Source organism: Suricata suricatta, chromosome 17, assembly GCF_006229205.1.
Source record: "Suricata suricatta isolate VVHF042 chromosome 17, meerkat_22Aug2017_6uvM2_HiC, whole genome shotgun sequence".
Classification (NCBI taxonomy): Eukaryota; Metazoa; Chordata; class Mammalia; order Carnivora; family Herpestidae; genus Suricata; species Suricata suricatta.
The window spans coordinates 12,218,171-12,234,198 of record NC_043716.1 but is presented as its reverse complement, the minus strand read 5'-3'; the positions used below and the strand labels follow the sequence as shown (position 1 = coordinate 12,234,198).

At 47.8% G+C, this 16,028-nt stretch overlaps 1 protein-coding gene across 4 annotated transcripts in view; it reads right to left on the bottom strand.

Moving 5' to 3' along the window:
• Positions 1–34: 34 nt before the first annotated feature.
• Positions 35–16,028, bottom strand: part of SHPK (sedoheptulokinase) — a 24,431-nt gene continuing 8,437 nt past the window's right edge. For all 4 annotated transcript variants that reach the window (XM_029927420.1, XM_029927421.1, XM_029927422.1 and 1 more), the window contains 6 exons: positions 15,603–15,744; positions 11,420–11,603; positions 10,724–10,876; positions 9,580–9,755; positions 5,529–5,729; positions 35–800 (listed from right to left, as the gene is read on the bottom strand). In XM_029927420.1, coding sequence (XP_029783280.1) covers positions 388–800; positions 5,529–5,729; positions 9,580–9,755; positions 10,724–10,876; positions 11,420–11,603; positions 15,603–15,744 — 1,269 coding nt within the window. In that variant the 3' untranslated portion in view covers positions 35–387. The remainder of the gene's footprint in view (positions 801–5,528; positions 5,730–9,579; positions 9,756–10,723; positions 10,877–11,419; positions 11,604–15,602; positions 15,745–16,028) is intronic.

The window sequence follows — 16,028 nt, the reverse complement described above, 5'->3', positions numbered from 1 at the left end:
CTTTGAGCCCACAGCCACCAGACTTTTTGGTGTCTAAAGTCCACATTTATTTTTTATTTTCTCTTTGTCTACAGGTGAATCACAGATGAGCCTGCTGACCAGGATGCTGGGCTACTGTTCCTTTTCTCTCTCTCTTTTTCTCATATTTATATTTGTGACCAGGTCCCAGGCAAGTCTCTCTTGGAAAGCACTGATTTGGGATCCAGTTGATGATGGCTGCATTATTAGAGTATGCCCTGAAGGTGGGTTCTTGGTCAAGATGGTGTCCTGAGAACAAGCTTTGCTTAAAAGCTGCCCACAAAACTGTCCAGGAAAAGGATGACCCCAGGGTCATGTGAGAATTGTTAATTAGATAAAAATTTGCAAGTCCGTTGGCCAAAGAATGTCCTAAGACTCCCTCTGGTTAAGGTTTCTCTGGAGCATGACCAGAGCTGCCCCCACAGCTGCGTCCACATCCTGCCCAAAGGACACTGGGAAAGGGAAAGCCCTCTGCACCTCCTGCTTCAGGACTTCGTTCCTGGACAGCGCACTCCCACTGCCAATCACCTGCTCCACACCCCACTCCTTGAGCTGTTGAAATGGAAGCATGGAGTGCAGGTTTTGAACAATGCCTCGGCACATGGCCCGGGTCACGTGACCCAGGGAGAGCTCAGAGGAGGAGATTCTGGTCACTGAGGCCAGCTGGTCCGGCAGGTGCCTCTCGCCCAACACCGTTGGAGTGATGGCTAGACAGGTGTCCCTCTGCTGTGCAGCTGCCTGGATCATGCGTGAATACACAGTGGATTCTTCGACCTCCAGACCTTCCAGGAACAGAAAAGACCTGTGTGAGTTCATACGCCCCACCGTTGCTGCAGGCTGAGACAGTACAGAATTCCGAGGGGGCAGGGATAGCTCCACTTGCTGCTTCTGAGGCTGGCTGTTTCCTGGCTCAGGGACTCACAATGTCTGGCTAGCTGTGCTCTGTCCTAGACCCCAGCCGAGACTTGAGGGAGAGATCTCAGAAGTGTTTCTGTGAGCCCTAACCATCTTACAACTAATCATCCCACAACAATGCTCCCAAGGGGAACAATGAATACACTGATCAAAAAGCAACAACATGGGGCACCTGGGTGGCTCAGTCATTTAAGCATCCAACTCTTGATTTTGGCTTAGGTCATGATCTCATGGTTCATGAGTTCAAGCCCCAGATAGGGCTCTGCTTGAGATTCTCTCTCTCCCTGTCTCTCTGTGCCTCCCCCACTCTGTCTCTCTCTCTCTCTCTCAAAAATAAATAAACTTAAAAAAAAAAAAAAGCATTATCACAGCTGCTACTAGACTTATTAGGAGTTTCATAGAAACCCCAGGATCACAGTGCTGATCACAATCTAGTCCAGCCTTCAGCAGAGGGTGAAAACCACCAGTCTAGACCAATTTGAATATGTATATGAATCACTTAGAGATCATACTAAAATGCAGCTTCTGACTCAGTGTGGCTAACACTGTGGCCTAACATTCTGTATTTGTTATCCACTTCTAGAAGCCAGTACTGCTAGCCCAAGGACCATGCTTTTGAAGTAGAAGGTTCTAGATCAGTGGTTACCTACACTTAAGGGCATAAGAATCACCTAAGGAACTTTCATAAAAAGCCTACCCCATCCCACCTCACAGCCAAATCATCAGCATTCTATACGCAGGATTAGGATATCAACATTGTTTTTAAAACTCCACAAGCATGGGCGCCTGGGTGGCTCCGCCGGTTAAGCGTCCAACTCTTGATTTCGGCTCAGGTCATGATCTCACAGTCATGATCTCCTGGTGGTGAAACTGAGCCCTGTGTCAGGTTCCCGCTGAGCATGGAGCCTGTTTGGGATTCTTTCTCTCCATCTCTCTCTGTCCCTCCCTGGCTAGTATTCTCTCTCTCTCTCTTTCAAAGTAAATAAATAAACTTAAAAAAAATTTTTTTTACAGATGCTTGGGTGGCTCAGTTGGCTGAGCATCTGACTTTGGCTCAGGTCATGGTCTTGCCGTTCATGGGTTCAAGCCCCACATAGGAGTGCATGCTGACAGCTCAGAGCCTGGAGCCTGGTTCAGATTGTGTGTCCCTCTCTCCGTGTCCCTTCCCTGCTTGTCCTCCGTCTCTCTCTGTTTCTCAAAAATATATAAATATTTAAAACATTTTTTTAATTTTTTAATTCCACAAGTGTTTCCAGTGTGCAGGCCAGTGCTGACAGCCTCCACCCCAGAGTCACCATGGAGCCTCAGTGGCAACACATTTAAGTTATACAAACTCAACTATACACACTCAGGAATGAAAGAGAGAGGGAGAGAGAAATAATTTAAATATCATAGCCAAAATGTGATCAGCAAGACCCTGGTTAAATAATTCAGAATGGGGACACCTGGCTGGCTCAGTCAGTAGAACATGTGACTCTTGATATCAGGGTTGTGAGTTCAAGCCCCTGTTGGGCACAGCACCTACTTAAAAAAAAAAAATGCCAGAATGGATGTGTCTTCCCCTCTAGAAATTCTAATAAAATCTCAGAAAAAATATGTGCTTGGTGAATAACCTAGCATGTGTGTATAAGCGTGTCAATCTGTCGGACTGAGTCCTTGGAAAAGAACTTCTGGTTCAAAAGAAATGCACATCATACTCGCCCCTTAGAAGCAGGCCTGGTTTACACCAGCGCTGCAGCATGCGGGAGGGATCCCTCCATATCCGAGGAAACACAGACACTTCTAAAAGAATACATGAAGAATACAAAACCATGCAACTGATGAGAAGAAAGGGAAGGGAGATGAAAAAGAAAAAATAGATCAATCAAATAGAAAGCAGAGAGGGGCACCCAGATGGCTCAGTCAGAGGACCATGTGAGTCTTGTTCTCCGGGTCATGAGTTTGAGCCCCAGGCTGGGTGTAGAGATTACTTACATAAATAAAAACTTTAAAAAAAGAAAAAAAAAAAAGAAAGCAGGGAGACTAAGGAGATGGGATGATTAAATGCAATGTGGTTCCTGAATTGGATCCTGGAACAGAAAAACAACATGAGTGGAAAATTTTCCAAAGAAAAAAAAGTCTATAGTTAAAAAGAAAAAGAACCCACAATGAACAATGTGCTTGTATATCCTTAATAAAAAGTCCCAAAGAACGTTAAGAAAAGAACATAAAGTGTTCTTCCCCATGGGGAACTCGTGGGCCACAACCCCCCTTGGGGAGCACCTGAGGGCAGGGGTGCACCGGCTCGAGCCCGGAGAGTCCTGGCTTCCAGCCCTGCGTCCGCACCCCTTGGCTTACCACCTCATCACAGTCTACACGCTGAGCTGCCAAATGTTCACGTCATGGGCTTAGAAACATAGACCATCGAAGCTGAAAACACAGAAGGGGAAGGACTTGCCAAGGCCACATAATGACTTAGGACAGAGCTGAGAACTGAGGCCATGCTCCTGAGTAGCACCACACACAAGCGTTTGTATCACACTTACTGCGGGCCAGACATCATCTAAGTGCTTTGCAGTGTAACTCACTTGGCCCTCACCGTCCCTTGAGGTAGGTACTAGGATCTCTTTTCAGATGAGGAAAGTGAAGCACAGATGGGATAAGTAAGCTGCCCAGAGACACAATGAAGTGGCGGCGCTGGGATGCGAACCCCGGCCACCTGGCTCCAGGGTCCCTGCTCTAAACCGCACGAGGACAGAACTCCTGTTTCCCAACTTCTGGAAAATAATGCAATCCTACGGTATTCTGAATAGAGAGAGAGTTTAATTTTTACATCTTATGCTATAATATTTCCATTTCTGGTTAATGTCTTCTATGTGTCTTCTGGTAATGTCTTTTATGTGAATAAACCTTGCTGTATTTGCATCTATATATTTTTTAATCAAATGGCATAAGCGTAGAAATTTTATAAAAGGTTAAGCAACCTGCAATACTAACCTTCAAAGTACTCAGTTTCCTCAAAATAAGAACCATGAAAATGTAATACTTTTCTTTTTGAAAGGATCTTACAGAGAAATTAAATATTACCATATCTTTCAGGGGTAAAAATAACAGTCACCTCTTTTTTTATTTAAAAAAATTTTAACTAGCATTTTAAAAAAATTATTTAATTTTGAGAGAGAGAGAGACAGACAAACAGAGCATGAACAGAGGAGGGGCAGAGAGAAGGAGACACAGAATCCGAAGCAGGTTCCAGGCGCTGAGCTGTCAGCACAGAGCCTGATGCGGGGCTCGAACTCACAGACTACAAGATCATGACCTGAGCCAAAGTCGGTCACTTAACCAACTGAGCCACCCAGGTGCCCCTAAAACAATTTTTTTTAATGTTTATGTATTCTTGAAAGACAGAGCACAAGCAGGGGAGGGGCAGAGAGAGAGGGAGACACAGACTCTGAAGCAGGCTCCAGGCTCCGAGCTGTCAGCACAGAGCCCGACACCGGGCTCAAACTCATGAGCCGTGAGATCATGACCTGAGCTGAAGTCATATGTTTAACCGACTGAGCCACCCAGGTGCTCCAACAGTCACTTCTGTATAAAGAGAAATACCAGCCAACCCAGTCAACAATTGATAGAGTCATCCAGTTAAACCACTATCCAAATACAGGGCTTGCCTGCAGGTTCTGATGACTGGTTCTTGAAATCTCTTTCTGGTGTAAGGCAAGACAAAATGAGAGTTCTCTTCTTTTAAGGAAGCATTCCTGAGAAGATCCCAGGCCCTGGGGTCAGATCTCCCCTGAAATCCTGCCATCCCTGGCCAGCCTAAGAGCAGACTGACCTGGGTCTGTGACACTTGTCTGCACAAGCAGTATGCGCTTCCCATGGGCTCCCTGCGGCCTGTCCCTCAGCTTGTGACTACGCTCAGTTTCCCGGAATGACCTGATCCAGAGCTCCCACAGGTGGACCAGTGCATCTGATGAGCATGATTTCCCCAGACCTGCATGGCTGACCAGAAATGTCATTTCTACTTTAAGTGCTTGGAAAGGAAACCTCTTCTGGAAGAAGGAGGTTACAGGTTTTCCTGCAAATGAAGAGCAGAGAGATGCCTGATCGATTCTTTCCTGAAGAAAGCAGGAGGGCATCAGAGTTTCCAGGGACCCTTCCAAGAAAGGGAGTCAGGAACCACTGGCCAGGGATACGTGCTAAGAGAAGTTTATCATACCGTCAAATACCATCCACATTTGATCATTTTGTTTTCAGCTGTCTGAAGTCATCAGAAGGAAACTTCAAACGCAAGGGGATGTGGGAGCTACTTGACAGAGAAGGTGACCAGTGGGGCAGGGGAGAGCCAACACACTATCATCATAATCCATAGTCAAGGTTAGGGGAGAAGGTGCCCCCTCAAAAACAAAAACAGAACTATAGGTGATGGCATCTCAGAAGATGAGAGGAAGGGAGATCTACATCCAGATCCCTAAGGAAGGAAGGAATGTTCTGGAGCCTGGCTGGGTCTGACACATGAATCTAGAAGCTTGAGTAACACACTCAGCACCAAGACACTGCCACATAGAAAGGACAAGCAGAGAACCCATCTGTGAGGTGTGTGGGCCCCTCCTTACCTAGATCGGCCATCCACTGTACCAGCATGTGGACAAATGTGGCCAGCACATTGCCCCCATTCAGTGACGCTGCCACCGCCAGGTAGGTCCTGTCAAAGTACGGGAAGTAGGTGACTGGAGCTGCTGGGTCCGGAGTCTGTGCCGGCCGGAACCCTGGAGGCATGGACGTTGCCAACTGGACAGAGGTGCTGATGTTGAGAACTAGGGTCCAAAGAAAGCAGAAGTTAGGCCTGTCGGGCTGACTCAGAGGTCACAAGTCACAACAGGGCAAGGGAAAGAGTGTGCTGGCCCCCAAATTCTTGGTACTCCTCCTTTCAGGAGGTAGAGCCTAATTCCCCCCACCCCCTGGGTGTGGGCTGGACTCGGTGACTTGCTTCTAGTGGAGAATAAAGCAGAAGTGACCATGTGTGACTTTAGAGACCCAGTCATAAAAAGGCACTGCAGCTTCTGTCTTGGATCACTTCTTCCGAGGAAAGGCAGGCACCATGTCGGGAGCAGCCCTGTGCAGGAGCCCATGTGGCAAAAAACTGAGGCCTCCTGCCAAGAACCACATGAATAAGCTTGCAAGTAGGCCTGGCCTGGTCGAGCCTTTGGATGACTGCAGACCCAGGGGGCAACAGCTTGATTGCAGTTTCATGAGAGACCTTGAGCCTGACCATCCAGCCACACGCAGACTCCCGACTCTCAGAAACTGTGAGACATAATAAATGTTTGCAGTCTTAGGCTACTGAATATCAGGGTAATTTGTTATGCAGCAATAGACAAATATGTGCAAGGAGTGAGAGTTCAGCCCCAGTATTTAACTCTCTGGGGGCCTTCACTCATTTTCAGCAAGCACCACCTCCTCACTTCCACGGCGTCCTTCTTAACCTTCCTCTACCAGCAGGGGAAAAGCTCCCGGACCCAGCACAAAAGGGAGGATTTTCTCCTCCAGGTTGAGGTCAGGGCCTGTGGACTGTTCTAGGAGTCTCTTCTCTCCCACTTCTCACAAGACCTGACCAAAAAGCCGGTTCTTCTCAGTCTGTTGCGGCCTGAAATAACCGAGGTCAGCACTTAACTCTCCCATCTGCTGGGGATTTGAAGCAAGCAGAGCAAAAACAAATTGACGAAAGCCAATACCCTTACTTTCTGCTACCTCAAGCTTTTCACCATGACTCTTTCACAACGTGCTCTCTGCCCGTCCCCGGACATGGAGGTGTCAAGGATGGAGGCCAACCGCCCCTGCCCTCAGACACAGCACAACTGCGTACAGCCAGCAGCCGCCATCTGGAACCAGAGACTACCAGCTCACTCAAGAAGGAGCCTAATTCTTCCCTTCTTCCCGCTTGACTAGCCCCTCACTCACTGTGTAGGACGCACATTTACCTCCAGGCACAGGCAATCCCTCTGTCGAGGGAACAGCCTATGATTTAAAGACCATCAGAGTAGTTAGAAAGAGCCGGGCTCTTTACAGGCACCAGCCCACTGTGTCACCACAACTGCCCCAGGAGAAAGGTATCATCACCCTCATTTTAGATGATGACAAAGGCTCATAAAGGAAAGCCACCTTCCCAAGGCCACACCAGAAGCAGGAGAGGGGCTAAATTCCAACCCAGGCCTGTGGACTGGGCTCCAAAGCCCAATGAGTTCCCTGACAGTCATACTTTGAGATGAAAGTATAGAAGGCAAGAGATAGTATGTTGGGAAAATTAAAAGTCACAGAAGAAACCTAGCATATATACCCAGACCATTGATTTTAGCTGAAAATTTGGGAGAAAAGGTTTTGAACTACTTTTGACCTTAAAAGACTTTATCACATATAAGTGCCAATGAAATGGGCAGAATTTCACTTTTCCCTCTCAGCTAATCTTGAATGAGGAATTACTACCCAAAACAAAACAATAACAGTCCTTGAAATATTATTTCTTAAAAGGGGTGCCTTTTATTATTTCAAATAGGGGTGCCTGGGTGGCATCAGTTAAGCATCTTACTTCCCCTCAAGTCATGATCTCACGGTTTGTGGGCTTGATCTCTGCCCCTCAGGCTCCGTGCTGACAGCTCAGAGCCTGGAGCCTGCCTTGGATTCTGTGTCTCCCTCTCTCTGTCCCTCCCCTACTCATGCTTGGTCTCTCTCTCTCTCAAAAATAAACAAACATTTAAAAAGAAAGGAAGAGAAAGAGAAGGAAAAAAGAATGCCATGAAATAGGAATAAACTACACAGAGGAGAAGGCTGGTTAGACTTTTTAAAGTCAGGGTTGCAGTATAATAGTTCTGTCTGGGGGCACCTGGGTGGCTCAGTCGGTTGAGTGTCCGACTTCAGCTCAGGTCATGATCTCACAGTTCGTGGGTTTGAGCCCCATGTCAAGCTCTGTGCTGACAGCCCAGAGCCTGGAGCCTGCTTTCGATTCTTTGTGTCCCTCTCTCTCTGCCCCTCCCCTGCTCATGTTCTGTCTCTCTCTGTGTCTCAAAAATAAATAAATGTTAAAAAAAATTTTTTTTTAATAGTTCTATCTGATGGACAAAAAAAATGTGATAAAAAAAGAGAATTCAGGTGAGATGAATGAATTCTCCATTCCCCTTGGTAACAAGGAGGGGCTCCCAGAGTGGACTCGCTCGGCAGGCTGCAATGAGGGTCAAACGAAACCCCCATCCTGCAACCACCCTGGTGGGCCAGGAAGGCCCCAATTCTCCCCTAGCCCAAGGAGGGGCAAACAACAGCCCACAGGCCATGGCCACCCGGCTACACGTTTTTGTATGGTCTGGGAGCTAACAATGGTTTTCACATTTTTTAAAAATAACAGCTTTATTGAGATATAATTCACATAAATTCACCATAAAAAGCAATCTTTTGAAAGGTATAATTCAGGGGTTTTTAGTATTACACAGTTGTGCAGCCATCACCACTGTCTAATTTTAAAAAAGAAACTCTGTACCCATCAGCAATCACTGCACCCCCGGCCCCTGGCACCCACTCATCCGCTGTGTCTGTCTCTATGGATTTGCCTGTTCCGGACTTTTCGCGAGAATGGAAACAAGATATGCAGCTTTTTGGAACTTGCTTCTTTCATTCCTCCCTTTCACTCCCACGTTGTGGCATTTTAGCTGTGTGGACATAGGATACTTTTTAAATCCGTTTATCAGTTGGTGGGAGTTTGGATTGTGTCCACTTTTTGAATTATGAGTTGTTATGAACACTGCTGCCAGGAACATCTGGGCGAAGTGTGGACACTTGTTTGTGTGACTCGTGTTTCCAGTTCTCTGGGTCACGTGCACCCAGGAGTGGCGCTGCTGGCTCACATGGCAACTCCACTGCCACAGAGTAACTTTTGAGGAGCTGCCAGGCTGTTTTCAAAGGGGCTGCAGCATGTTACAATCCCAGTGGTGTGTTCTTAACATTTTTAAATGGTTGAAAAGAAATCAAAAGGAGAAGAAAATTTGATGACACATGAAAATTCTATGAAATTCACACTTCAGGGTCTATAAATAAAGTTTTATTGGAACACAGCTACACCCTTTCATTTATGTATTGGCTATTTTCATGCTCCAACAGCAGAGTTAAGTAGCTATGATAGAAACTATATGGCCTCCAGAGCCTAGTAGATTTACCATCCGGCCTTTTACAGAAAAAGTTGGCCAAGCCCTGCCCTAGACTGCAGCCTCCATCTCACTGTGACTCTCTTACATTGAATACAGAAAAGATTCTACACTTCTAATCAGACGGGGTGGAACTTTCACTGACAAGCAATAGCAAAAGCCCTACTCTACTCCCCTATTTTCTTGGTCATGGAGTTAACACAGCAATCAGCCAACTAGAGAGCATCATTTCCCTGACCTGCCCGTGGAGAGGAAAAGCACAGACTGGGGTCAGGGACAGAACTTGTCCTACGGGACTGCAAGCTCCCAAGGGAGGGGCTGCAGAACGAAAGGAAGGAGGCTGTTTTTCACGTTTGCAGAATAACAAACAACAGGATGCCGAGGCTATTGGTTACATGTGCCCCTAGCTCCGTCACACAGACCTGGAGCTTAGGAGGCGCCAGTAGAAGTCTGAGGAGGGAACAGAACGAAGACTCACCTGCATCTGTCCTTCGGGCCATACAGGAATAGACGGAGGCTTGTAAATCCCCCAAGGCCACGCCCACCTGCGTCCCCTTTGGGATTCCAAACCAGGCACGGGAAGTTCTGCCCGCCACGCTGCCCGCCTCAGCGATGTCTGGGAGCAGGTGGACGGGAAACCCCGAGGTCCTCAATCTGCAATCCAAAAATGGACAGTGGATTTACCTGGCACTGGGTTTCTCGGGTCTCTGCTGTTTCCGGGAAACTCAAAAAAGGAGAGCACTAAACAATACTCAGACGGGAAGGAAGGGTAGAATCCAGTGTTTTCAGAGAGGGACTCTTTGGCTTTTTTAAAACCATGAGAAGTAGACTTGAATTTTTTAAAGAGTGAACACCGGCTTTCGAAAGCTTGGGGCTGGCCTTCCAGGAAAGAAGACAGCCAGCGTAAGCGGGGCGATCAGGAAGGATTAGATAAGAGCCAGATATCATTGGCACCCAGCCTCCTATGTTTGAAGGGGACACAAGTATTCTGCAAGGGGACATAGAGTTTCAGCACAAAGTCACAGTCAGTTAGCACAGGCCAAACCAAAGTCAGAATTATCAGTCTCCTGAATACCAAACGCACTCGTCACTCAGGGTTAGTGAATATGCTGTCAATTTTATAAAACATGCTAGAAAGTCCTTTACCTGAACTACCAGGCGCTTTTTGTTCTATTACAGAGCTCAGAATTTGGCCCTGAAGGAAGTGAACTTATAGGGCACTGGGTTTCTGGATCTGAAAAGGCAAAAGATTGCTTAAAAAGAACTTTTAAGACTCAAGACTGCTACTTCCACTTTTTAACTTTTATTTTAAACTTTATTACAGTGAAAGGTGTTCTTTGAAATCTACGGGCTAGGGCTGAGTCGCACAGAACTGGGGAGCCCAACCTAGGTCTGGGCAATTGTGGAAGAGCAGGACAGCAGGACAGCAGGGTGTGCAGGATCGCCCCCTCCAAGGGTTCTCGTACAGCCAGGCCCACCCATGCCTGGTAACTGAAACAGTCTGAGGGGCATGGGAACTCGATTCCTGGCCTCTTGGAATCCTCCACGCTTCCCAAAGTGGAAGCTCTTGCATTAGAGATTCTGCCCTTCAGCCTGGAGCTGGCCTGCAAGGGTATACTCACATCTCCGAGTTCCAGCTTTGGCCCTGAGTGTTGAAATATCCCCAGCTGGCAGCATTCTGGTCGCACATCAGGGATCTTGGCAAGCCACACAGCATGGCAACCACAAAGTCATGGATGGTGCCCGCTGCATCATAGGACTTCAGGAACTCCGGGCTAGTTTCATATCAAAAAACAGTTCAACGTGGTCTAACAGCAACTTGAAAGCAGGTGCCATACCTGGCTGCAGGCAGTGGACTAGACACGCCATAGCTGGGTGGCAGCCAGCACCCCACATGCTGTGGCTCCCCAACAAGTGAACCTGCTGGGGTGAGGGCCTCCCAGCCACTCAGCACAGCTGGCTGAAGTCAGCCTTAGGGAAGTGGTCTCAGGGGAGGGCACACCATGCTTGGGAAAGCAGGACATCAGCCGTTCTCAGCAGCCCTGACCCCACCATGAACTCCCTATGTGACCCTTGGCAAGTCTCTTGTCCTCTCTGCCCCTTTCTTTCCCCCTCCTGGTTAGAATCAGATAACCAAGCCTTCTGAGAAATGAAGCAGTTCTAGACAAGTCTAGGTCCTGTGCCCACGCTCTGTGCCAGGCCACCTCACTGAGGGGCACTCCAGCATGTGGAGTGATGCTGACTGGCTGGAGGTATAGCCCCCTAGCCACTCTCATTTCCCTGGAAATCCAGCCCCAATTCACAAACAGTTGTCGTACCTATTCTTCAAAAGCCAGAAGATGGTTGCACAGCCAAATCCTGAGGCCACGTTGAGATGGGACTCTGGCTGGGGCAAAGAAGCCAGGAACTCGCTGCTACAACGGCCATCCTGCCACGTGACCAGGTGGCTCACAGCTCTGGGCTCAAACACAGGGGAGACCCCTCCTTCTGTCCATTCACAGCCTGGAACAAAGGAGATTACCGAACACAGAGAAACGAGCCACTGACGGGCAGCAGCATGTCCTTGAGACCACTCTGCCAGTGAGGTTCCAGCACGACTTCGCCCGTGCTAATGTTTCACTCGTACGCCCGGCTCCATCACCAATGACCCTGGGATCACGACCGGAACCGAAACTGAGAGTCCGAAGCTCAACTGACCCAGCTACCCAAGCCTCCCTAAAGTTGGGATTCTTATTCCATCCCTAAAGCTGGATTTCTACAGCTTGCTTTCAGCCCCTTTATCTGCTTTCAAAACTCTTTGAATCTTTTTTTTTAATTTTTTTTTACAGTTTATTTATTTTTGAGACAGAGAGACAGAGCATGAATGGGGGAGGGTCAGAGAGAGAGGGAGACACAGAATCTGAAGCAGGCTCCTGGCTCTGAGCTAGCTGTCAGCACAGAGCCCGACACGGGGCTCGAACCCACGAACTGTGAGATCATGACCTGAGCCGAAGTCAGACGCTTAACCGACTGAGCCACCCAGGCACCCCTGATTCTTTTAAAAACATTTTTTTTTGGACTAACATTTTAATTTTGTTTGTATTAGAAAACAAATATGGAGTCCTTACCATGTACTAGGTATTCTTCAAAGTGCTTCAAAAATATTAATTCATTTAATCTATATAATAGCCCTATGACATAGGTTTGATCATTCTCCCCTTATTACAAGAAAAAGAAGCGCAGAGAAGTTAAAAATATTTTTTTGCCAAAGATCACATAGCTACTAAGTGGTAGAACCAAGATTCATATCTAGTCTGTTTCAGAATTTGGCTTGATACTTGTTAATTGTTTTCTTTCTTCCTTTTCGCTTTTTTTTTTTTTTTTAGGGGGGCAAAGAATTGATATGTTTTCAATTTTTTAATTATGCGAGTGACAAGTGAATGCATTCTCGGTATGAGATATTCAGATATTACAGATAAAACCAAAGGCCCGCTTACACCCCTGCCTGGGTCCTGGCCTCACTCCTGTCCCTGTTAGCACTAGTGGGGAATCAGCTCAAGTTTTCACACTCACACAACATATTTTGTTTGGCTTGGTTGATTTTATTTTGGTTTTGTCTGTTGTTGTTGTTGTTTTATTAAACAAATAACACTACACTATATTTCTTCTTCTAGGGATTGTTTTCAATGTCCACAAATGTTCTAGAGGCCTTTCCATGTGAGTGTACGTGACCGTATCTTACTCAATCTGACTCCTGTGCACCCTCCCACAGCCTGGGCATACCACCATTTATGCATCCAATCCTCAGAGCGTAAATGCCAGTTTTCGCTACCATAACAAGGCAACCAGGGACCGTGATTACGCCTCCTCATGCAAGACACGTTAAAGTCATTTTTCTGAGCAGATTCCACACAGCAGAGCTGCTGAGTCACCACAGCCCCCTTGTTTTTAACAGACCCCCCAAACTGCCCTCCAAACTGCCATGCTAACCTACACTACCACCAGCCATATTTTTAAAAATCCATTTTCCACCCCATTCCCCACTCTTGACATTTTCAAACTTTGATTTTTTACAATGCAGTGGGTGGAAAATGATTTCTCATTGTTTTCACTGCCCTGCCCTAATTACTAATGATATTGAGCATTTTTTATATGCTTAGTAGCCACTTACATGTCCTCTTCTAGGAACTGCCTGTCGGGATCCTTTGCCCATTTTCCACAGGGCCATCTGTCCTTTCTCTGTTCTTAGTTCTTTCTGTGTACCTGTATTATTCACACCAGCAAACATCTTCTGCCAGTCGGCCGCTTGCCTCTTAGCTTGGTTTTCTGATGCCCACTTCTCTCCTGCTATTACGGAGCCTGGAAGGAGCCTTCGGGCGTAACCACAGGCCTCTTAGAAGACGCCCTCCCTGCTTCTCCTCTCCCCCCGCCGCCGGCGGGCCTGTGCCCTCAGTCGAGGCAATTAGCTCTGCACTTGGCTCGCTGGTGCCCGTCTGCGCTGACTGCCGACGGCCGTGAGTGTGCCCTGGAAGGCGAGGGCCTCGTCTGCTAATCTCTATGTCTCCCGTGGGTCAAGCGCCGAGCCTTATACATTATAGGCACTGAAGCCAAGCTGTTTTATAGCCACCATTAAAAAACACAATGCCTTGATCCCAAATACGACTTCACTCAACTCTGCTAAGCAAGTATTTTCATCGTCAAGCAGCGGTTTCCCTCCTTCCCAGAAGCAGAAAACACAGCAAGGAGGCATGTGGGCTGGCTCAATGAAATATTAAGCAGCTCTCTCCAGCAACGTGGGCAATGGTTTGTGTGGTTGTTACAGAGTCCAGGAAATGGGCAGAAAGGGAGGTAGATGACCAGACCACAATCATTAGGTCTCTGCTGTTCTCTTTGGGACAGGCTTTAGTATTAAAAGGACATTTATTCTCGTTAATGCAAAACTAAGGAGTTTAAAAAGCTTTTTACAACCTAGACTCCCTGAGAGGTCAGCTCTAACACTGGGCTCGGCCTTCTCCTCCTGCTACTGATCGGAGCCGAGCAGCTCATGTGGTCCCAGCCGGCCTGACAACAGGCAGATGAAGAGGAGGGAAGACGCTAGAGACCCTGTAGTGGCTTCTACCGTCACCCAGCCCCTCCTGGGAACCGATCAAAGGATGCAGCGCTAGACACCAGTCGTGCTGCTGAGAGGCAGGCCGCCACTCACTTGGCCCAGGGGACCTGGAATCACTGACTCTCCAGGCAAAAAGGCGTGAATCTGGTATTCAAATCCCCTTAACTACAGCCCCCAAAGTAGCCATCCATCCCCTACTTAAAATTCTACAGTAGGAGGCGCCTGGGTGGCTCAGTCTGCTAAACGTCTGACTCCATAGAGGCTCAGGTCATGATCTCACGATTCATGAGATCAAGCCCGGAGTCCGGCTCTGCACTGACAGTTTCTCTCTCTCCCTCTCTGTCCTTCCCCAGCTCGTGCATTCTCTCTCTCCCTCTCTCTCTCCCTCTCTCTCTCTCTCAAAATAAAATTTAAGAACTTAATTAAAAAAAAAATACCTGCAGTAAAATGTTGATAGCTTTGAAGCTAGCTGATGGATGTGTGTCGGTCCATAATACTATTCTCCCTACTTTTATGTCTGTATAGAACTTTTTACGTAAAAAAAGTTTTGAATGCTTGCTGTAATAGGAGCTCATAATATCCCAATCCTTCCTCAGACATTCTGTTAGGAAGTTCCTGGTGCACCCTTGTGCAGCTCTGCTCCTCAAGAGGCCTTAAAAAGCTCAGGGTCTGAAGCAACAGCCACCTGGGTTCAAAAGCTGGAGTCCTCACTTGCTTCCATATGGCTCTCAGCATACTAACCTCAGAACCTCCACTTCTCACCTGCACAATGGGGACAGCAGTGTGACCTACATCATGAAGATGTTGGGAAAGTGCGATGTGATCATGCAGCTAACATCCTTAGCCCAGCGCCCGGCATGTAAATTACTCACCATTATTTTGCCGGCTTAATAATTCTCCTCCCGGAGGCCAAAAAGAATAGTCCACCTAACTCTGCACTGTGGCAGACCTTCTGATATAAGATGGCCAACTAAATAATTCTTAGCACTTGAGCCCGTAAAAACGACATGCCCTGGAATCTAAAAATCACAAATATCTGTGACTATGGCAAACAGCAAAAATTATGCCCAAATTCAGAAGTGTTTCCACTGTATCCTGGCATCTCCTATAACCACACTAATCTCTCAGTGGTCTACACTGATGCTCTGAGACAGTGACACAAAGAGAAAGCAGTGGAAAATCCGCTCCACTGAATCCTACAGAGACTCACAGAGACTTCTCTGTGTGAGGATAGTTCACATCCTCATTACACATTTGGACAAGATAGGATGTACACAAAACACAAGAGGCAACTTGCGCCATTCCGTCCCCACTGCAGGGTGGCCTGATCCTTCAGAGAGAGTCCTCCGTAGCACTTCGCTGCTCCACAGTGGTTGCTAGAAGCACATGATCGTCCCTGGCGCCCAGCATACCTTGGCCTGTTTTCCAAAACATGACTCCATGCATCTGTCCTGATACTCCAATGCCACAGACTTCCTGGAGCAACTGCTGAGGAAGGGCAGCAAGGCACTCGTTTAGAGCTTGGATGATTCTGCTCACATCCTGCTCCCGCCCCTGGAAACAGAACAGGACACGTCGGGCAGTGGCACCCAGGCCGGGGGAGCAGGCAGAGGGCCCAGGGGATTTCCCGGGTAGCTGCTGCCCAGCTAATTCCACCGGGGTCCCTCACAGGACCCACTGACTGGGCTCAGGGATGACACGGGGGACTGAGGGTTCTCCACCACCTCCGGCAACGCCTGGAGTAGGCATGTGCTGGGCAAGATTCCACCCCTCCCTGCACAGGGAGGCGCAGGTACAGATGAGGTTCCGAAATGGCGAAGGCTCTGCCCTCCACTGTG